This window comes from Nicotiana tabacum, chromosome 2, assembly GCF_000715075.1.
Source record: "Nicotiana tabacum cultivar K326 chromosome 2, ASM71507v2, whole genome shotgun sequence".
NCBI lineage: Eukaryota > Viridiplantae > Streptophyta > Magnoliopsida > Solanales > Solanaceae > Nicotiana > Nicotiana tabacum.
In genome coordinates this window covers 40,321,409-40,345,949 of record NC_134081.1, presented here as the reverse complement: position 1 = coordinate 40,345,949, position 24,541 = coordinate 40,321,409, and the positions used below count along the sequence as shown (strand labels likewise).

The 24,541-nt window shown below is 39.7% G+C and overlaps 1 protein-coding gene across 1 annotated transcript; it reads left to right on the top strand.

The window, feature by feature from the left end:
* Positions 1 to 6,212: 6,212 nt before the first annotated feature.
* On the top strand, positions 6,213 to 21,466 carry LOC142166567 (uncharacterized). Its single transcript, XM_075225936.1, has 2 exons — positions 6,213 to 6,685; positions 21,415 to 21,466. Exons 1-2 carry the CDS (start codon positions 6,213 to 6,215, stop codon positions 21,464 to 21,466), a joined length of 525 nt encoding a protein of 174 aa, XP_075082037.1.
* The last annotated feature ends 3,075 nt before the right edge of the window (positions 21,467 to 24,541 follow it).

The window sequence follows — 24,541 nt, the reverse complement described above, 5'->3', positions numbered from 1 at the left end:
AAAGAATATTTAAAAGTCTTTATAAAAAAAAAGAAAAAGAAAAATGGGTCAGTCTATTCCCGATCTTCCTGAACTACGTAATGGTCTGATTCATGTGGCGTCATGATACGTAAGCAATCCCCATCAGATTCGATCATAGCCATAGGCAATTTGAGTGAAAAATAAACCGAAAAAGAAAAAGAAGGGAAAAGAAAAAGAGAAAAATTGAGTGAAAAAAGAAAGAAAAGAGTGAAAAATAAAAGAGCAAAAACAAAACAACAAAAATAGAAGGGAAAGAAATCAGGATTTGAAATTCGAGAAAAGCAAAGCCGGGATGAAACACACAGCCGTTGCAAAAAACATTTAGAAACGTTTAACTGTTCAGGTGCATTGCATCCCCAATTTGCGATTCCTTATCTGTTAAAATGTCTCAAACTAACAAGGTTATTGGGTGTGCAAATTAGCTAGGTTTTGTTCAGGTGGTTGGTTTTGTTGGTAATCTGGATTTCCATCCTTACTTCACAAGATCTAAAGGCAGTGTTCCTATGGCCTCCGAAAGTCATCTACCAATTATTGAACCTGATGATAGTCCGGTATCGGCTATTCCATAGTCAGAGTTCGCAACTACTGAAGAAAATAGGAGGTTGCGCATCCGCATGTTTGAAATGTGGGACGCCTGGTCTAATGGCAAAGAATTTCCCAGTACAATCCCCGGATTTCCTGAACTACTTCCCAGGACGAGTTGAATCTCCAACGTCCCCATCCCCGTAACCAACCCATTCATCCCGTTTGGGTACCCCACTATATCAGCCAATTTCACCGGTATGCCTTCTAAGGTTCGCCCCTAGGCACCGTTTTCGGGGGTACCTTCTACATTATTCACCGCACCGCCAGTCTCTACTATGGCACAACTAACAGTGCCTAGGCCATGCTTCGAGCCTTCAGCTTTCACTTTTCAAGACCCACAATTTCAGCTAGACATAGCTCATGTTACCCCAAACTCTTACCCTCTGCACCCGCAATATAAGTCTCCAATGGAACAGGAAATAACAGTGAGAAACCCCGAGCAAGAGGAAATGGCTCGGAAGATGAAAAGCCTTAAACAAAGTCTGAAGAACATGCTAGGCTTGAGTGGCCAAAAGAGTGTCTCGTACTCCGATCTGTGCATGTTTCCCCATGTTCACTTGCCCGCTGGCTTTAAGATGCCAAAAATTGAAAAGTACGATGGGAACTGAGACCCGATCGCTCATCTGAAACGATACTGTAACCAGCTGAGGGGTGCTGGTGGAAAAGAAGAATTATTGATGGCTTATTTTGGGGAGAGCTTGACGGGAATTGTGTCATAATGGTACATGGACCAGGACATCTCCCATTGGCATATATGGGACGACTTGGCCTGAGATTTCGTCAGGCAATTTCAATACAATGTTGATATAGCTCCAGATAGGAATTCCTTGACCAATTTCAAGAAGAAAATCGCAGAAAGTTTCCGTGAATATGCTATCAAGTGACGTGAGCAAGCAGCCAGAGTGAAACTGCCTATGGATGAGACAAAAATGGTCAATGTTTTCTTATAGGCCTAAGAGGCCGATTACTTTCAGAACATGATGTCTGCATGGGCAAACCTTTTGCAGAGGCCTTAAAAATCGGAGAAATGATAGAAAATGGCCTGAAAACTGGCCGAATCATAAGTCAATATGCTTTTAAGGCCACCTCCCAAGCCATCCAGAACGACTCGGGAGGTCTAGCAAATCGAAAAAAGAGGGAAGAAGGAGCCATGATGGCTTCAGGTTCGAGAGGCCCCTGTCGATCCCATGATCATTCTTACGGTCTTACCTGCCTCCCAGAACCCCACAACACTACTACCCCCATCAAGATGCAGCATATGCCGTGGCACTGCCTTCCTATGCGGTGATGAATGCCCAACTCTATACACGACCACAGCAGCACTACAACCAAAACTGAGCTCCACCTCACAGAAATAACCATCCTCACCAAGATCCATATAACCCCCGTCCACCACAAAACAATTACCAACATAATACACGTCCCCGTGAGCCTCATAGGAAAAACGACTTTACCCCTATTGGTGAGTCCTACTCTATCCTGGTTCCAAAATTAATCCAGATGGGTCTATTGCAACCTGTGCCTCCAAACCGGCAAAATCTGGAATCTCCATTATACCGGCCCGGTACCAGGTGTGCCTATCATTCGGGGGCAGAGGGTCATGATATAGAGGATTGTTGGACTCTCAAGAGAGGAGTTGAGAATTTGATAGAACAAAAATGAGTGGTGCTGAGGGACGAGGAAGTCCCCAATGTGACTAACAATCCATTACCGGCTCACAACAACGGGCTGGTCATTAGAATGATTTGTGATGATAAAGAGTTTGATCCAGCGTTGAAAGCCATCATCGCCATTGTCGATTCAGAGGCAAGACCCAAAGCGGCAGCGAAACAAGCCAGAAATGAGAAGAAAATCACTTCAATTCCTCAAGTTGTAGAAACAAAAACTGGAGCAGCACCTGCTAACGACGCAATTCTCTATGTTCCTAGGGCCCCAAGGAAAGAACATGTCATGTCGAACACTCCCAAAAGATTCGAGCAAAGGAAAGTCGCGTTGAATGTGCCAAAGTTGTATGTGCCAAAAGGGACTTATGTGGCGCGGGGGACGGTAATTCCACCAAGGCTGACTGAGCCCGTGGTTATCAGCCGCGCACCACAGAGCCCTATGAAAGACCCCACTGTAGTCCCCTGGAATTAAAACAAAACAGTGGTTACTTATAAGGGGAAAGAGATTATGGGAGAGGTGAACAAAATGAACCTATCTGGGAGGTACCACAATTCGGAAGAGTTAAAGAAATCAAAATTGAACAAGGAGAAACAGTTTTCACCCAAGAAGCCTGTGAGCACTGAAGAAGCAGAAGAGTTCTTCCGAAAAATGAAAACTTCAGAATATGCCATAGCTGACCAACTCCGGAAGACTCCTTCCTAGGTCTCGCTTTTATCTCTGCTGTTGAGCTCGAATGGGCATCAGAAGGTACTCTTGAAAATATTGAACGAGGCATATGTCCCAGTTGAAACTTCAGTTGAACAATTGGAGAGAATGGCTGAACGATTCTTCGAAGTCAACAGGATTTCTTTCAGCCGCGATGATTTTCCCCCAGAGGGAGGCGCCTACAACAAAGCCCTTCACTTGACTGTCAAATATGAAGGTTATTATGTGAAGAGAGTCATGTTAGATGGTGGGTCCGGGGTCGACATTTTCCCTCTCTCTACGCTCCATAGGATGGAAATTGGAACAGAAAGAATTCAACCAAACAATGTCTGTGTGCACGCTTTTGATGGTGTCAAGCGAGACATAATAGTGGAAATTGATTTGATTTTGACCACTGGCCTCGTGGATTTTGAAGTGACTTTCCAGGTTCTAGACATGGATACTTCATATAATTTTCTCCTAGGAAGACCATGGATTCACGCTGCAGGGGCTGTGCCCTCCACTCTCTATCAAATGGTCAAATTTGAGTATGAAAACCAAGAAATTATTGTACATAGGGAGGATGAACAGTCCATTTACAGGGACCCTTTAGTTCCGTGTCTCGAAGCCAGAGAAGGAAGTGAGCAAATTATCTACCAAGCTTTCGAAATTGTGGTCGCCGACCAATGCGAAGAAGGGGCCCCGTTCCCTCAACCTTTCTTATCTAATGCATCGGTCATGGTCGCCAGTGAAATGATTAAACAGGAGTACTAGCCCGAAAAGGGGCTCGGGGTATCTCTGCAAGGCATCACAGATCCCATCACTTTGACCGCCAATGAGAAGTTCTTCGGCGTAGGTTTCCAAGCTATAAATGCCGATATAAGATGGGCTGATAAGCGCAAGAAATATGGATGGGTCCGGCCCCAACCCGTTCCTCATCTCGCCAAGTCATTTGTTAAACCCAAATATGTAGAAGAAGAAGAAGAAAAAGAGGCCTTCACGGCCGAAGAGATTGAGGATATTTGTGAATCCATGAAATAAATGCTGTATGAATCCCACATGATCCAGCCGGGGGAAGGCACGAGAACTGCTGAGGGGCTGTACATGGGACCAAATGCCATGCTTCAGAATTGGAAAGCTACCCCATTCCCTGTCAGGCGGGAATCCCGGTAGTCTAGTCTTGCCATCTTTTCTACATTACGCGTTATTCCAGGGTGTAACTCGAATGGTTTACTTTATTGTCTTTTGATTTTGATGTAAACGCTCATATCTTCAATTCAAATCAATGAAATCAATGTTTCATCGTCAATGTATGTTCCCCTTTTTCTTTATTCTGATTTTTCTAGTTTTCTTATCTTTTTCTTTTCAGTTCTAATAATGCGGACTTAAATAACATGATATGCTTGCGAACTTCATGCCCAAATCCTAAAACGCTGTCTAACTGTGAAATAATGAATCAAGAATCGGAATATGACGAAGATGAGGCTTTTAGAGAAATAAATCGAGAACTGGAAGAATTTGAGAATAAGCCTATGCCAAACTTAAATGAAACCGAGCCAATTAATTTGAGCAGTCCAGAAGAGGCCCGGGAAACCATGATAAGCATTCACGCTGATGAACGAACTAGAGACGCATTGTTCCAACTTTTGTTTGAATTCAAAGATGTGTTTGCATGATCCTATGATGATATGCCAGGGTTGAGTGTTGATTTGGTGGTACATAAATTGCCAACTTATCCCGGTTACCCACCCGTCCAACAAAAGCAAAGAAAGTTTAAAACAGAAATCAGTGATAAGATCAAAGAAGAAGTCACTAAACAATTGAAAGCTGGTGTGATCCGGGTGGTCCGATACACCACATAGTCGGCTAATGTGATCCCAGTGCCAAAGAAGGACGGGAAAACCCGAGTGTGCGTTGATTATCGGGATTTGAACAAGGCAAGCCCCAAGGACAACTTTCCATTGCCAAACATCCACATTATTGTTGACAACTGTGCCAAACATGAGATACAGTCTTTTGTGGATTGTTATGTTGGGTACCACCAGGTTCTGATGGATGAAGAAGATGCAGAAAAGACGGATTTCACCACACCTTGGGGCACTTACTGTTAAAGGGTCATGCCATTTGGTTTGAAAAATGTCGGGGCAACCTACATAAGAGCCATGACTGCCATTTTCCATGACATGATACACCAGGAAATTGAGGTATATGTGAATGATGTGATCATTAAGTTCAGAACGCAGGAAGACCATGTGCGAGATTTGAGGAAGTTCTTTGAGCGTCTACGTAGGTATGACTTGAAATTGAATCCAACTAAATGTGCATTCGGAGTTCCATCTGGGAAACTTCTGGGGTTTATAGTTAGCCGGAGGGGTATCGAGTTAGATCTAACAAAGATAAAGTCTATTCGGGATTTGCCACCTCCGAGAACCAAGAAAGAGGTCATGAGTCTACTGGAAAGATTGAATTATATCAGCAGGTTCATTGCTTAGCTTACTACCATGTGTGAACCCATATTTAAGTTGTTGAAGAAAGATGCGGCGATCAAATAGATGGATGAATGTCAAGAGGCTTTTGATAAAATCAAAGAATATCTGTCAAATCCGTCAGTGTTGGTTCCACCTGAGCCAGGAAGACCTTTGTTCTTGTACTTGATGGTCTTGGAAAATACCTTCGGTTGTGTCTTGGGGCAACATGATGTGACCGGGAAGAGAGAACAAGCCATATACTACTTGAGCAAGAAGTTCACTAGTTATGAAGCCAAATACACTCTGTTAGAAAGAACTTGCTGTGCCCTAACTTGGGTCGCCCAAAAGCTCAGACATTATCTTTTGGTCTACACCACATATCTCATAACCAGAATGGATCCTCTGAAGTTCATATTCCAGAAACCAATGCCCACGGGAAGGTTAGCAAAATGGCAAATCCTGCTCATTGAATTCGACATTGTCTATGTCACCCGCACGATGATGAAAGCTCAAGCCTTGGCGGATCATCTAGCTGAGAACCCGGTTGATGATGAATACCAACCCCTGAGTACTTACTTTCTGGACGAGGAAGTAAATTCAGTTGAAGTAATTCCAGAGGACTCCAATGCTTGGAAAATGTTCTTTGATGGAGCTGTAAATGCAAAGGGTGTCGGGATTGGGGCAATTTTAATTTCGCCCACTGGTCAGCACTATCTGGCCACAGTCCGACTTCGTTTCTTCTGTACAAACAACACCGCTGAATATGAAGCCTGCATTATAGGCATGAATATGGCAGTCGATCTCGATGTGAAAGAATTGTTAATCATGGGAGATTCTGATTTGATCATTCGGCAAGCCCAAGGTGAATGGGAAACTCGAGACATCAAGCTTTTCCCATACATGCAATATGTGGAAGATCTTAGCAAACGGTTCAAGTCTGTCGAGTTCAGGTATATTCCTCGATTCCACAATGAGTTAGCTGATGCACTAGCTACTTTGGCCTCAATGCTGCCGTATCCGGGCAATGTCCATATTGATCCGCTGGAAATCCAAATTCGAGAAAGGCATGGTTATTGTAATGCAATTGAAATAGAACCAGATGGTCGGCCATGGTATCATGATATTAAAAGATTTTTGACAACAAAGGAATATCCCGAGCAGGCCAATGGAGATCAAAAGAGAACTATCAGAAGGCTTGCCAGCGGTTTCATTTTGAGCGGGGAAGTCTTGTACAAAAGAACTCCAGATCTGAATCTTTTGAGGTGCGTAGATGCCCGAGAGGCTGAAAAGATCATGAACGAAGTGCATTCGGGAGTATGTGGGCCTCACATGAACGGATATGTTCTTGCAAAGAAAATCCTGCGGGCAGGTTATTATTGGATGACCATGGAAAAGGATTGCTTCCGTTTCATCCGGAAGTGCCATCAGTGTCAGATACATGGTGACCTAATTCATGCACTGCCTTCAGAGTTGCATCCTATGTTAACACCTTGACCGTTCGTTGCTTGGGGTATGGATGTCATTGGGCCAATCGAGCTGAAAGCTTCAAATGGGCACAAATTCATCTTGTTTGCCATTGATTATTTCACAAAGTGGGTTGAAGCAATCACTTTCAAAGCCGTTACCAAGAAAGCGGTGGTGGACTTCGTGCATTCCAACATTATTTATCATTTTGGTATTCCTAAAACTATCATTACCGACAATGCTGTAAATCTGAACAACCACTTGATGAGGGAGGTATGCGAACAATTTAAGATTACGCATCGTAACTTTACCCCTTGTCGGCCCAAAGCTAATGGCGCAGTTGAAGCTGCAAACAAGAACATCAAGAAGATCCTCCGGAAAATGATTCAAAGTTCTAGACAGTGGCATGAAAAACTGCCTTTTGCATTATTGGGATACCGCACCACCGTGCGTACCTCAGTTGGGGCAATGCCTTATTTATTGGTTTACGGTATTGAAGCCGTAATACCTGCAGCAGTTGAAATTTCCTCTTTTTGAATCATTGTTGAAGCCGAGATCGAGGATGATGAATGGGTCAAGACCCGGTTGGAACAATTAACCATCATTGATGAAAAGCGGATGGCCGCAGTTTGCCACGGGCAGTTGTACCAACAAAGAATGGCCCGTGCCTACAACAAGAACGTGCGGCCTAGGTAATTCGAGGTAGAGCAACTCGTTCTGAGATGTATTCTCCCGCATCATGAGGAAGCAAAAGAAAATTTTATCCAAATTGGAAAGGTCCGTACATTATAAGAAAACTGTTGCCGAAAGGAGTGCTGTATTTGGGAGACATCGAAGGAAATGATCCCGAAACGGCTGTCAATGCAGATGTGGTCAAAAGGTATTATATTTGACCCTTTTACGCAGTTTTAATGATCTCTGATTGGGATGACGAAGGCTTTCATTCTCGCTACCCATACAGTACCAACCCTTGCAAACCCTTTGTGTCGGCTCCTTTTTCTTTGATTACCCTCTTTGGAACCTGGAAGTTCTTATTTAAAAAAGAAATGATATGAAAAATGAATGAAAAGAAAGAAAACAAAGGAAATAAAAAACAAAAGTTCCTTGAACTATGTTTGACTTGATTCCGAAAGGATACGTAGACAACCTCTCTCTGGGGTTTAGTCACACCAAAACAAAAATCCAAATTCCCTAAAAAGTGAAACTGGGGCAGATGTTATAATGGTTCGATGATGGTCTCGCCTAAAAGGTTCCAAAGTTGTAATTCAATCCAAATGCTTTTTACCCCCAAATCCTGTTCAAATCCTTCCGATCAATCGGTAAAGAGATTCAAAATGGGAGGATACAGTTACTTGGATCCGATGCAATGAAATGAGAGAAATAAAATGAGAGAGTCTTATTTGTGAAAACCCTCACGGGCACCGTAAGGCGACGGTAAGCAGAGAAATTGAAAATGAGAGAGTCTTATTAGTGAAAACTCGCAAAGAGCACTATAAGGCGATGGTGAGAAGAGAAATGAGAGAGGCCAGCTGATGAAAACCTGCAAAGGGCGCCACTGATCGAAAATAGGATCCTCACAGTCACTGGCACCGACACAATCCTAGGCAAGGTCTCTCAGTTTCAAGGAAAAAGTTGTGATGAATTTCTGAGAGTCGTACGGTTTACACAGATCAGACATCCAGTCCAAAAGGCATGTCATGTTCATTGAAGTCCGCATGTACCAAATAAGTCCTTTTGTCTTTTCCCCGAAAGGTATACCTTTTGTCTAAATTCATTGTCCATTTCATTGTTCATTTTTCTTTGAATCCCTTTCGGTCTAACTCTATTCCAAAACTAAGGCAAAGAAGAGATGGCAAGACTTGATTTACAGGGTTCTCGTTTGATACAAGGCAATATGCAAAAAGGCACCCAGCCTCGACAAAGGCATCAAGTCGACTCCGACTGGCCATGATGGTCGATGCCTCGAAGTCAAACTCTCTTAAAATAAGAAAAGCAAAGTCAAATGCCCACAAAGGCAAAATAAAGTTTAAACGGTCAAGTCCCATATGGCTAACCATCTTGGCAAAGTTTGAAAAGCCAAAGGTTCCCCAACGCTCTGAAGTTAAATTTAGAGGAAAGAAGTGAAAAGCCTACAAAGGAAAAATGGAGCTGAAAAAGGTTAAGTCCCACACGACCAACCATCATGGTAAAGTTTTAGAAAAGCCAAGGGTTCTCCGGGGCCTGAAATGATATCGGTGTTCAGGGAACAACCAGTTGCAGTTGAAAGTACCATCAAAGAAGACAGGCCGAGATTAAGTGACTGAAGCACTCAAGGCCGCAAAACCAACCACCGTTTCAAACTGACAAATTGTTCTTTGTTTGAACTACAGGAAACAGGTGTAATCCAAAGCAACCTTGCAAGAAGCAGGTGCAACCAAAAAGAAAATCACGCGGAGACTGAAATAGCTCTGCAGCAACAACAACTCCAAAAAGAGAAGTCTTCTCTAAATTCTTTCCCGCACTTTACTCATTTTCTTAATAAAAGGAAAAAAAAGAAAGAAAATTCTAAATTATGGTAGTATAGGGTCTCCAATCCCTATCTGCATTTTCCAACATAGAGTCTCCACTCCCTAGTCGATGATATTTTAGACATAGGATCTCCACTCCCTAGTTGATTTTATTTTAGACATAGGGTCTCTACTCCCTAGTCGCTTTTCCAACATAGGGTCTCCACTCCCTAGTTGATTTTACTTTAGATATAGGGTCTCCACTCCCTAGTCCCTTTTCCAACATAGGGTCTACACTCCCTAGTTGATTTTATTTTAGACATAGGGTCTCCACTCCCTAGTCGCTTTTCCAATATAGGGTCTCTACTCCCTTGTTCATTTTATTTTAGACATAGGGTCTCCACTCCCTAGTCTCTTTTACAACATAGGGTCTCCACTCCCTAGTTGATGTTTATTTTAGACATAGGGTCTCCACTCCCTAGTCGCTTTTACAACATAGGGTCTCCACTCCTTAGTTGATTTTATTTTAGACATAGGGTCTCCACTCCATAGTCTCTTTTCCAACATAGGGTCTCCACTCCCTAGCTACTTTTCCAACATAAGGTCTCCACTCCCTAGTTGACTTTATTTTAGGTATAGGGTCTCCACTCCCTGGGTCTCCACTCCCTAGTCGCTTTTCCAACATAGGGTCTCCACTCCCTAGTTCATTTTATTTTAGACATAGGGTCTCCACTCTCTAGTCTCTTTTCCAACATAGGGTCTCCACTCCCTAGTTGATGATATTTTAGATATAGGGTCTCCACTCCCTAGTCACTTTTCTAACATAGGGTCTCCACTCCCTAGTTGGTTTTATTTTAGACATAGGGTCTCCACTCTCTAGTCGCTTTTCCAACATAGGGTCTCCAATCCCTAGTTGATGATATTTTAGTCATAGGGTCTCCACTCCCTAGTCGCTTTTCCAACATAGGGTCTCCACTCTCTAGTTGATGATATTTTAGACATAGGGTCTCCACTCCCTAGTCGCTTTTCCAAGATAGTGTTTCCACTCCCTGATTACTTTCATTTTAGACATAGGGTCTCCACTCCCTAGTCTCTATTTTCTCCGGGTACACCATTCCCGAACTTTTATAGCTTTCAATAATGAAGTAGTATAGAGTTTTGTTACAAATAACTCACAAAACTTTCCTAGTGAAAACTGGGGCAAAAATATTTCGTTTGTTTGTTTGTTTGTTTTAGTGCCTGAGCAGGTTATACCTCGAGGCACAGGGTTCGAGATGAACAAAAAGAAGTCTCAATCCATAATAGATAAAAAAAAAAGGAAAAGAAGTGAATTCAAAGTGCAAAAGCAGAGAAAAGATGTGGATTGCTCAAGACATGACCGAAGTCACAAGCTTTGCATGTCCCGTTTTGACCCGAAAAGCTGAAGAAGAATGAAGTAGCACCTGCAGCTAGCAAGCATCAAGATTCGGATCAGAGTCTGCGTGAAGAACTAGCCAAGATCAAGATCAAGCTTCAAAAGACTCATAATAGGAATCTTGTAACTCATAGCTGATAGTCTTAGTTAGTCTTTTTTATTTTGACTTTGGTGTAATAAGGAGCTCAGCAAGCAGTAAACAGCAGCAACAACAGTGAAATCACAGCTTCCTGATAGTCTCATCTACCAAAGCTTTCAGAACTACACTGACCTGATTCCTTTATAGCCAAGGATATGTAGGTAACCTCTGAAGCAAGGTTCGGTCAACTTTTTTAAAATGCTTCCCATGGAGTATCAAACAGGCAAATATTGTTCAGGATTGCTCACTTTATCTTTGCCCGAAAACTCTTCATATTTCCGAGCAAAGAAGGGCAGCTGTGAACACCTAATTTTTGCCCCACATAGGAAATTACTCCTAAAAAGTCAAAAATAATTTCAACACAAATTAGATTTGATTTAGGACTTAATTTAGGTTTTAATTAATTTGGTTAGGATTTAAAATCAAATAAAATCAAGAAAAAGAAATAAAAGAAAAGAGAAAGGTTTTGTTTAAAAGCTTTATCTCAACTGGGCCAAAAGCTTATCAGCAGCCCATTTACCTCACAATTTCGCCCCAGCCCAGCAACCCGGTCCAAAACATCACCTGCCCGACCCGCCTGGCTCAACCTACCCGCCTGGCCCAACCTACCTACCTCTTCATTAAAACACTCCACATTCCCCAAAACCTAAAAAAAAAGGAACAGACCCCCCCCTCTTGAAGAAACGAGCAGCAGCCGTCCCATCCTCTAAAAAGCTCTCAGCAATAGAACACCCATGGCGGCTCCTTCTTCTTCCCTTCACTAGAACGCTAGATGAGACCCCCTCCCTAAAAAACAACTAGCCGACTCTTTCTTTTTCTTATTCACTCTCTCATACCCACACCCTTTTTTCTAAAAGAATATACACACACATCTGAAGGGACGGAGGAGCAATCGTCATCATCCCGAAAACAAACTTTCCAAAAAAAAAAAAAAATTCAAAAACTCTCAAAAGAGATATGAAAATCAAAAGCTCTACAAAGAAGAGGAGAATTAGGATTTCAAAGGTATTCTTGCTTGGGATTGTTTACTCCTCACTCGCTGGGTTCTAAGAGAAGGATTTAATTTCGAAATCACTGTTGCTGGTTGCCGAATATGCTGTTTTTATTTTTGATGTACTCTAACCATTCCTTATCTAGCCTTCATTTGGCATTTCTAAGTTGATTCCTATACAACCAGGTAGTCCTCTATAAATTTGAATCACTGTTGTGTAAAAGTGATCTAATTCCTTTGGTTTTCAATAAAATTCTGATTCGCTTTGCTTTCATGTAATAGATTAGTTCCCATGATGTGAAATTACAAAAGACTTTTGCTATGCAAGGTGACAGAAGATCAAATTAATGTGATTGTTTAGTTGAAATGTTCACTTTGTAATAAGTTTCCCATTTCTCTGTTTGCACTGTTCATTAGTAAGGTTACAATTACCTTTATTACCATGTTAATAAGGACTTAGCCCATACATTTTGAATAACTGAAAAGGAAAATATTGAAATGAAATAACTAATGCAGAACTGGTAATACACTTTGAAATCTGTTAGCAACAATAGATTATGATTCGAGTTGCTATATCCTCATACCTCCTCAAATTAATTAAATTAGAGTCTTAGCACTACTGTAGCTTACGCATGCCTAATTCCAAAACTCATGTTGAAATGTACCTCAAACCTTAGAGAATTAAACAACTTTGAATATCGTAGTGTGCTTCAGGCTCGATTAATAAATAAATCATCGTGACTATGGGTAACCCAACTCGAGTGCGTGTTTCACGGGACTTGACCATAACTTCAAATAATAATGATAAATATGTTGTAAGTCGCGGGTGCATTTCACGTGACGCGATTCACAATATGTAGAACAACAAATGAGTATGTGACATTGCAACTTGTTCAAATAAGTTTCATAAATAATTAAAAGCGGTTAAAAGTTAAAAATGCATAATAAGTTTTAAGCATGTAATAAATTAAAAATAAGGCCAATTATTAATAGTTGAGTGACCGTGCTAAAACTACGAAACTCGAGAGTGCCTCACACCTTCTCCCGGGTTAACAGAATTCCTTATCCGGTTTTCTGTGTTCGCGGACTGTAAAAATAGAGTCAATTTCCTCGATTTGGGATTTAAAATACACTGGTGACTTGGGACACCATAAATTATTCCAAGTGGTGACTCTGAATAAATAAATAATCCCATTTTGATAATGTCACTTTAAATTGGAAAATTTCCCTATCCTTCGGGAAAAAGGAGGTGTGACAGAGGTCAAAAAATATTGCATCAGTGAAGGTTTAGTGGAGAGGTCAGCAGGTCGACGAGGCAACTTCGGAGACCGAGCATGTTATACGGAGCAGATATCTCCACCTTTATTATATCCCAAGTATGATTCTGAACCCGTTCGAGGACGAACGTTTGCTTTAAAAGGGAAGAATGTGACAACCCTGCCAATTGTTTTATATATTTGATCTCCATTTCCCTACTTGATGCCTCCCCTATGCTTGTTTGTCGTTTTGTGACTTGCGGGGATGGTTGGTTTGGTTTTAGGAAGATTTTTGATTAAATTAAAACACTTAGTTCCATGGTTGGAAGCTAAGTTATAAGAGTTGAAGAAGGTTTGGATTTTGAGTAAATGACCTCAGATTCGTGTTCTGATGGTTTCAGTATGTTTGTATGGTGATTTTGGACTTAGGCATATGTCAGAATTTGGATTTGGAGGCTTCTAGATTGATTTGGCTCTAATTGGCGGAAGTTGAAAATATGAAGGTTTGATGAATTGATAAGTTTTATTCATAGTGGACTCTGTGGTTATCGAGGCCCGTTTGGCATTCCAAGCCTTGGAATAGGTTTGTGTGGTGATTTATAACTTGTGTGCAAAATTTGGGGTTATTTTGAGTTGGTTAGACGTGGTTCGACATGAGTTTTGAAAGTTGGAAGTTGATTAGCTCATTAAGCTTGAATTGATGTGCGTTTGTGGGTTCGATAATATTTATGTGACTTGAGACCTCGTGTAGGTCCATGTTATGTTTTGGGACAGGTTGGTATGATTGGACGGGGTTCCGAGGGAATCGGGTGTGTTTTGGATGGATTCTAGATCATATTGGAGCTAGTTGGCATGTCTGGTGCTGGTGCACCACATCTACGGAGGAATGGTTTGCAGTTGCGATGTCGCACCTGCGATGGAGAAGTGCACATTTATGAAGGGCGGCCTGGGGCTGGAAGTGTGCAGCACGGGGGTGGTCGCACATGGGGAGATCGCTTCTGCAGTATTTGGTTACACTTGTGGAGCCGCAAATCCGAGTTGCGTGCGCAGGTGCGGAAGGTCGGGATTTTTAGTGGGACTCACAGAAGCGAGCCTTTTGTCGCAAAAGCAAGCTCACAGATGCGAGCTGGAGTCCGCAGAAGTGAGAACGCCTGGCAGCATATTACATTCGAGGTTTTGCTTCATTTTACTATATTTTGAGATTGGAAGCTCGGATTAGAGCGATATTTGAGGCAATTTTCACCCTTTTGGGTTGGGTAAATATTTTTAACTCAGATTTGATTATTATTCGTGATTTTATCCTTGATTTTGGCTTTTGGTTGATGGAATCTGAAGGAGAAAATTAAGGTTTTTGTAAGAGGTTTTGGATAATGAATATTTGATATTTGAACCCCGATTCGGAGTCGAATTTGAATGAAACTTGTATATTTGGACTCGTGTTGGAATGAGTGATCAGGATTTGTGACTTTTATCGGGTTCGGGAGTACGAACCCAGGTTGACATTTTGGTTGAATTTGTATTTTTGATTAAAGATCAAGTCTTTATACGCCGATATTGTTTCCTTTAGCATCATTTGACACTGCGGTATGTTATTTATCAAGATTCGAGCCGTTCGGAGGTCAAATTGCGAGGGAATGAGTTTTTTGAGTATTGACTTGGCTCGTTTAAGGTAAGTAACTTATCTAAACTTAGTTTGAGGATGAATTCCTCATTGGATATAATATTTGAGATTTGTTGTAGGTGACGCACGTGCTAGGTGACAGACGTATATGCGTACACTAGGGTTATTCATGATCAGGGTAGACCTTAGGCTATTATGTGCCTTGTTTTACTATCATACCCTGTTATTCCTGTGTTTTCTTCACTTGTATGACTACATGAGCTATTATTCATGTTAGAAATCATGTCTATGCTATGTGTTTATCTGTTTGAGACGTGATAGAGTTATTCTTGCTATATTGAGTTGTTCGCCTTAATTGTAGTCATATTCTCAGTCATGATGTTACATCTGCGTATTATATCTCTATCTCTATACATTCTTTATATGTTATCTCACTTTTTTTGATTCATTTATATGTGTGACACGGTTTGAGCTGAGTACTATGAGATGTGGACATTGAGCGATTTATGACTGATCTTGGGCCATAGAGCCGATTTGGTGCTGATAGTGAGGTAACGCGTACGCCAGGCCCTACACTGGGCTAAGTGGTATTGACTGTAAGGTGGCCCGTGTACTAGGCCCTATATTAGGCTAAGGGATATTGATCATTGACTTAGATCCGATCAGCGCTTGGGAAGGATCTACCCCTCCGGGGATAGGTAATAACCTGTGAGTGCAGCCATACGGGTTATATATGTGCTTGGTGAGAGACTTGTTTCAGGAACCCGCATAGTGCTGAGTGTTGCTGTCTATGATGATTGAAGGGCAATTGTACCAGACACTATACACGTTGATTCTGGCATATATACTTGTCATACAGGTATAAGGTTGTGTTCTTTCCCTCATAATTATTGGTACTTGATGCCTCTATTTGATGTGTTGAACTCGGAATCACAGATAAATTGATAAAACTATATTTAGGTGATTTCTGTGGAAGAACTTATGCCTTAACTATTATTCTTGAAAAGCATCTACTTTCTTATTTTGAAAATGTTAAATTTAATATTACTTGAGCTACTTTTCATTTTGCCATCAATATACCACTTTTATTGTTATTGACTATTGGAAATGAATATTGGACCTTGCCAAACTCTTCACGGCTTTCAGCCTGAGGATAAACTTGTTACTTATTGAGTACATATGGTCGGTTGTACTCATACTACACTCTGCACTTTATGTGCAGATCCATGTGCTGCTACGAGGGGTGATTGCTAGTGGGTGGCATTGTTATCAACTTTGGAGATTTTGAGGTAGTTGTTGTTTCCGTTCGCAGGCCTTAAACTCCGTTTACTCTTAGTTTATGTCATCAATGTTCTATCTTTCAGGCAATAGTGTATTGGAGATCAGACTTTGTATTTAAATTCTGTAGTGCTCATGTACTCAGTGACACCAGGTCGTGGGATGGGTTTTAGTTTTATTGTTGCTATTTATTTTAATTATTAATGATTATTCCAATGTTGAGACTATTTCGTACCATTATTTAAGTTTGTTTTTGCTTATTGATTGATGGCTTTCCTAGCAAGCGGTGTTAGGGGGTGTTAGTCATCGTCACGGCTCTGATAGGAGTTTTGGGTCATGATAGGGACCCCGTCATGACTCAAGTCCAAATACATTAACCATAAAACACAAGAGGGAAGGGGTGAATTGTGCCAAAAAGATTTATTTGTCTAATTTTAATATTAGTCGACTCCTTTTCCTGTAGATACTGAGTTAGAGCAAAATAACAATAACATATATTTATGCAAAAAGAAATAATTGAGGCAAGAAGTTTTAGACCGATTCGCGTACTAGTGTAGTACCTGCATCCAATTTCCTTGGGTCACAAGGGTTCTCTTAGTTCTTCAAAGATAACATGTTACAACAGCCGTGATTTTCTTTCATTCATCACCTACGATGTATAGTCGAATGTTTCACAAGTTCTTGACACAGCCTCTTGACTGTTTTCTAAAGATGTAGAAGCTTGTATATTGAAGTTGTGTGTTCTCCACTTTTCTGAGTTCTTCATTTAGCAGGTCTTGAGTTATTTAATTCACCAATATCTTCATTGTTTGCAAGTGAGATTGAAAGATATCGATTGGTTGAGGCAAGATATTTTCTAAGAGATTTTACCCAAGGAATGCCTTTGAATCAAATCAATAGTTGTGGACTGGATTCACATGCCAAACTCGCTTTCCTTCCTTGTGTTTGCCATATCTTCAGGAGAGATTTTTGGATAGTTAGTTGATTGAGAGTTGATCACTCGATCTTTTTCCGTTAATAAAGACATCTTCTATCTGCTGAGTTGTCTGATTGAAGCTCTATCGATTTTCCTATGATATCGGATATCGTACTTTAGTTTGCTCTTTCTCTTGTCTTGATTTCATGAATCTAGGACAGCTGATCAAGGACACCCTAAAAATCATACATATGATCAAGAAGTACTTCCCTCATTGTATTTAAAGGTCATCAATTTCTCTAGCAGGAACAACCTGATTTTGAAGCATAAAGTGTCTTTACCTTTTCACACAATGATATCGCATATGTCTCATTTACAATATGGTTATGAACATTGTCTTCAACCATTGTCTTGTATATCCACAAACTTGTTGGTGCTTGAAATTTCAATCTTAATCAGATATAGTCTCGGGTTTATGAGTTGCAAAAATAGGTAGATGTATCTTCTTCACGAACAATAAATCTTTCATCTAGATTTTTCAAACATCATAATTGCTTCTATTTAAACATACAATCTTGCTCATATTCTCCTCTATCCCGTAAATATCTCAGATAAATAACTAAGGCTCTGATACCAATATTATATCGAGAAAGAAGCAAACGCAAAAATAGAGAAGATAAAGAACACCAAATTTTAATGTGAAAAACCCTTCAAATCGAAGGTAAAAATCACGGGATCACAAAGATCCAACAACTTTACTATAACAATAAGAGGGTTACAAAAGTTCTCAAATTATCTACACAATAAGTGCCAAACACGGAGCAACAATAGCAGCAAGAGCAACAACAAACCAATTAAAGAAAAAAGAGAAATTACCCAAAAATGGAGCTACTATTCAGGGTATGAAATCGGATGCTACAGGCCTCCAAATTCGATCTTCATTATTCAAATTACTGAGTAAGATGTTATGAACACTCAGTCAAAATATCAGACCAATCCAACAGTGAACGAATCGAAAAACGTTATTTGAAGCTGGGTGGTCGGAATAAAATTTGCCGCAAAAAGAACCCCCCCCCCCCCCCCTTTTTTATCTCTCTTCTCTCTTGATAGATGCTCTCTAAAAAACTTCTCTTATGTACTAAAGTCCTTCAAGGCTAATACCAATGAGCATCGAATAATTCTCCAAAGTTATGAGTGGTGGTTTCTCTTAAAGTCAAAACCAACTCCAAATAGGAATAAAAATTAAATCCAACTCTAAATAGGAACAAAAATCAAAAGAGAATAGGATTAGACAGTTGAGCCTTTGACTAGATCACATAGACATGGCCCCAATAAAAACGACATATGAGATCTTGGATGTGCACACCTTTTCCGTGATTGCATACTCAACTAGTGACATTCAAAGAGCAAAAACAAAATGAAACTAGGATTTGATTACGAGTAAACAAATAATAATAAAGTATGAGTCCACATATAGAGCTCTAATCGTGCAACCATTATTTCGTCATTTTTTTGGTTAAACTGTTTTTTTTTAAAAATTTAATCAAGTATCTCAATATGCACAAGGTGACTCTTTTTGACTCAAGAGTCATATCTCACAAGAAAGAAAATCTCTTTAAGAAAGGATATTTATTAAAGTTCTCTTGGTACCTTTCTCTATTTACAATTTTTGTCCTATCACATGTAGCTGTAGGATGATTTCCCCAACTCTTTGCCAGTTTTTCTTCTTTGCCTGTTGAAGCTGTGCGCATTTCTTTTTGCCTAGACGTGATACATTGTTTCTACAAGGAAAAACCCTAGGATGCCTGCTCTTGTGTTGCTATGATTCACCTTCTTAGATATCCATATCACCTTATTATTGCAGCAACCTAGTTGTCTTCATTCACCTATCCATTTTAACAAAGACTCCCGCATATATTTTGAGTAGGTACAGGAGAAAAATGGATGTAGTAGGCTTTCTATTTGGTTTAAACAGCAGAGGGGACAACCTTGTGATACTTTCGCATCCCACTTGCTTAATTCGTCAATAGTAGATAACCTCTTATGAGCAGCTTAGCTAACCAAAGTATGAATTGAGGTATGAATATTAACCCTTCGGCCAAAACCAAACTCTTCCATGGAGCTCTGGGATACAGAGACATAAAGAAGTTATAAGCTTTCTTAATACAAAATTTCCCTTATCAGTTAGTTTATCAAGGACCGAGATAGGTTCTCCTGCACCCACCAACTATGCCCTTGCATCAGATATCTTTCTGATCAACTAGCAAGGTTGCTTTGGTGTAGTCATCTGCATCATGTGCTTCTCGTTTATATAGATAATATGGATCCATTGAATCCACAGTTTATCCTTCTTCTGTGTCATTGCCCAAAGAAGCTTACATATAACAACTTTGTTCCACCTAAATAAATCAAGAATGTTGAGTTCTCTTGCAGATTTTAGCGTACACGACTTATCCCAAGCAACTAGTGCCTTCCTTGAGAATTTATTACTTTCAGTACATAGGAAATTCCTAGATATATTTGTCATCATAATTCTTATCTTCATTGGAAGCAAGAAGACCTGTGTCCAATAGGTTTGCGTCTCAAACAAATTACTCTTTATTAGTTAAACTCTTCCACTATAATGATAAAAAGTTTCCGGTCCAACATCTGATCTTGGCCACAATTCTGTCCACAGGTGGCATGCATTGATGTACTACAAACTTCCTAGAAGATAGGTATTTAAATGGTATCGTTCCAGGTGCAAAGTGTAGTTCGAGTATGAGTTGGTTCCTGAACGCATGTGATGTCCCAGCTGCATATAGAGAACTCTTGTCCAGATTAGCTCTTAGCCCGGAAACCTCTGAAAAGTGATAGAAAGCTCCTAACATCAACTGAATAGATATTATATCAGCTCTGCAATATAGCAACATATCATCAATAAAATATATATGTACCAATTCCCTGCTTGTACACCTAGGACGGTTGTTGAAATTTGGATTATATCTCAATTGCTTCAATAATCTATTTAGGTATTCCATAGCTAGTCAAAAAGATAAGGATACATAGAATATCCTTGCCTTAGCCCTTTTCTGACATGGAATTTTGGAGTTAGCCCTCCATTCAACAATAATGAATAGTTAAGCGCGAATACATATGTGATAATTAAGTTCACCATTCTGTAGGGTAAGCCAAATTCTAGTAAAACCATTCTCAAGAAGAATTATTCCACTGAGTCATAGGCTTTTTTATGTCTACTTTGATCAAACATCTGGGAGAAAGCTCTTTTTGAGAGTAACATTTGACTAGTTCATGAGCAACAATTACATTGTCAAGAATATTTCTTCCTTCAATGAAAGTAGACTGTGACGTTTCTACCATAAAATCTACCATAGTTTTCAATCTGTCAATGAGTATATTTGCGATGATCTTGTAAATTATGGAACAACATGCAATAGGCCTGAAGTCTTTTGACATATGTAGGATTTAGAACTTTAGGAACCAAGGTAACTGTAGTGCAGTTAATCTCCTTTAGTAGCTTCCTGTTATCAATGAATTGCAGGATGGCTTCGATCACTTCCTCACCAATCACCCCCAATATGCCTTAAAAAATTCTGCTTCAAAACTATCTATGCTCGGTGCTTTCTCAGCTGGAAAGTCTTAAAGTACTTGAACTATTTCTTGTCAAATTACAAGCACCAATAGTCTTGTTGTTGCTAAATTGATAGGCATGGTCCATCTTTTGCAATAGTAACAGCAATGCAGGGTAGGTCAGAAGCTAAATATCCCAGCAATTTCTAAAAAAGGACAGGAACTCCTGTTGTACCATTTTTGGATCTTTCAGCTTTTCTCCTTGTTCAATATAAATAGGTGAAATCCAATTTTTGGCTTGTCTAGCTTTCAGATGGGCATAGAACTACTTGTTTTGGAGTTCCCATAAGATATCCAAGTGGCTCTAGATTTTTCTCTCAATACCATTTCCTGCACTGTATCCCATTTCTCTATTTGAGTCTAAGTTGCTCCGACACGGCAGTTTAGGTGCCGCATCCGTGTCGAGACGACACTAGTATGGGTGTGGGTATGGGATCCGTACTGGATCTGGTCAAGCAATTTTGGGTACTTTGACCGACGGATTCAAGACGAGATACAATTTGATTCCTGAAATCAGAATCAAAACTAGGGTAAATTTGAAGAAAATAGCATACCTTATCTAGGAAATCAATCATTTACTTATCTACAACTAGAGAATAAAAAAGAAATCCACACTTACAAGCTATACATAAGTATTCCATAGTAATCAGCTTACTATTGAATAAACCAGCTTCCAATTCATCTTGGATTGCCTTTAGTTTTTGCTTTAGTGTATCAATTTTGTTCTCCAAGGATGAGTGTTCCTTTTGCGTGCCTCCTCCTGGTTCTTATCTCTAAAGCTTTAAATTTCTTCCAGATTACAATCACAGTATGACGAGCTGCAGGTTCTTATCATACCTCTTGAATAGCTTCTTTGAAAGATACAGCCTGAATGGCCTTCTCATGTTTTGTATAGTAACTTCCGTATTTATGATGATGGATGAGTAGTCCGAGCATTCGGGATTAAGATAAATGGTTTCCAAACTACTGAACTTCTGAAACCAGTCTGCATTTCCAAAAATCTAATCTATATGACTGTATATTCTATCTGGCTCATCTCTTTTGTTACTCCAAGAGTATTTCCACTCCCTTCTAGTAATCTTTCCACATTCAATATCATTAATGCGTCGTTGAAAGTTAATGGTTTTAGCTTGGTGTACAGGAATTCCATTTACTTTATCCTCGTAAGAAAGGATAGCATTAAAATCTCCAAGGATGAGCCATGGCTCAATGATATTTGTATTCAACAATCCCATGTGTTCCCACGTGTTCTCTTCTCACTCTATGTAATGTTCGTTCGATTTCTGGATCAAGAGGAATGAGGTTGTTTGCACTTCTACTCCTCTGCATTCGAGAGTAAACCCTGCGTTGACACAAACCAGGCAAACTGAAAATTAAAACTTGAAAACAAATATCTAATAAAAGCTTAACTTAGTCACGTAGCTAATTTCTAAGTCCCCGGCAACGGCGCCAAAAACTTGTTGCGACCAAACACACTCACGCAAGTATACGCGGTCGTCAAGTAATAAAGTGACTAAAAGTCGGATGTCGAACCCACGAGGACTTATGATTAGCTATTAACTAAATTAGACTATCCTAATTATCTAAACAAGAATTAAATCTAAAAATATTTTATTCCAACTAATTAAATAAGAAAAATATAAATAATAAACTTTGAACAGAGAAAGAGCAGATTTTTATGATATCAATGTAATGAAAACGATCTAGGGTTATGGGCTATCTAACAATCCTATTGTATTCTTCAATTGAATTGACCGACTAATTTATCTAGCTTATTGGTTGACAGGGTTAATATTGCTCATAAGAATCTGTCAAGTTCTTACTCGCCTATTCAAGCTAACCTAACGCCTATATGTCTATGGAGTTAGAATCAACAAGAACGCATTTATAATTCCTGTAAATCAACCAAGCAAGGCAATTAGGTATATGTCTATCCTAACCACGAATCCGTTCCCCGATGCCCGAGTTCAAGAACTTACCCTACTCAATCCTATATGCAATATAGAATTCCCACTTTCGAGTTCAATTCTAGATTCGTAGATAATATTCAATTGGTGATCAAGCAATTAAATAATTAAGTGCAAGATTGAATAAATAAACTAATATGATAAATCAAGAAGTCAAAATCAATATCCGAATAACAATAGTCATGAAAGAACCACAACCCTAGAACGTGAAGTTTAGCTCCACATAGACATGGTAGCCAAACAACAAATCATATAAAGAAACATAAAAATTACTAAATTTGGTAGGAGAAAGATGAAACTTGATGAATTCCGGCCTCCACAGCTTTTTCGTGGCTTTTTCCCTCTTTCCAATATGTTCGATGACCTAAAAGAGGCGTTTTTGGCTTATATATTGCGTACCAAAGTCGTGGGCCAAAGTTCTCCTATTTCTAATCCAAATCAGCTTCAGGGATTGATGCTAGGGTGGATGCGTCGCATCCACCTCGTCCTCCACTTCTCAGCTTCGGATGCTACGGTGGACGCTATGGGCCGACTTCACTGCTAAGGGTGCACGAAATCTGATCTTTTTCTAGATTGGATGCGACGCATCCAATCTCTCTTCCTCTACCTAGAGCACCTTTTATTCATATTTTTGCACTCCAAACACCCTAATTCACCACACACAACTCAATTAGTCATAAAACCAATAATTAAACCATGTTGGGCATTTTAAAGATCAAATAATATCAAGAAGCGGTTAAAACATGGGTAAAGTAACATCAACACATATCGAAATATGCCAAACATCACTACCCCACACTTAAACCTTTGTTCGTCCTCGAACAAACCATCATATAGTAGACGAAACAAAATTAAGCTCTTATCATTCAAAGCACACTGCACCTATGACCATGGTTATTTGCAACAATTAGGCTCTAGACTATGCATCACATACACTTCCCTTTACTTATGCCCTTCTTTTAAAAATATTCGAACAAAGACAACATGCTCACAACAATCCTAACCTCAAAAACCGACTCAATGTCACTATGCACTCATGGCTTGAACACCCAACATCATAGAGAAGTCTAATAACATTACCTATCCCTTGTGAAACCATGTGCCCTCACAACAAGAACAAAAGAGCGAGTAGAATCAATCCACACATTCGAATATCATGCTCACAAAGAAAATCGCTCACTCTCACAAAAGAAGTCACATGCATGTAGTTGGTACCATATGCCTGCCCTTAATGTAAATCTCTACTAATGTAAGCTCGCTCGATCTAAAATCAATTAGGACTTTTTCATGGTTGTAATGTGGGCTAAAGGAAAGGTAGGATATATTTTAGGAATAGTGACTCACCCTCCTAAGCATTTTAATACATCACAAAATTACTTTAAGCGCAAATTCTTCAACACCACTTCAATTTCACAAATAATATCACCCCAACAATATTTTCTCTTTCTTTAAGCACTACTTTAATTCATACCCACTAGCAAGAACAAGACAACAATTTATTCCTCTATATTTTTCTTTCTTCTTTTTTTTTTCTCTTTTTTTTTTCAATTTTCGCTAGTGGTGTATTATTTTACAAAATAAGTGTACCCTTCTTTCTTTCATTGGTTCCACTCAAAAGTCACCCCACACTTAGTCCCTTCTTACTTCTTTTAGCGCTCATCTAACAATTAAAGTGCTTTAAGAGGTAAAAGGATCAAAATAATATCAATTAAGAATAAAGAGGGTATAGGCTTGTAATGTGGGTACCAAATAAAAGGTCTACAGGCTCAAAAGGGTTAACTAGGGATAGATTTTATTTGTGATAAGCAATAAGCTCAAAAAGATCAAAGAAAGCCTAAAATCATTTTTCAAACCGAGCATCACCTAAAATTTCGCTTCAACTCACATACCGGGCAAGTTCTAGACACAAGTACAATACATGGACAACACACAAAAACTCACCACTCATGGCACATG

Bases quoted from the DNA above. Each gene is read 5' to 3' on its own strand.
- LOC142166567 (XM_075225936.1), top strand. From the start codon at position 6,213: ATGGCAGTCGATCTCGATGTGAAAGAATTGTTAATCATGGGAGATTCT. The intron at 6,686-21,414 runs GTGCGTAGATGC...AATTTCTTCCAG, and splicing joins CCAGATCTGAATCTTTTGAG to ATTACAATCACAGTATGACG.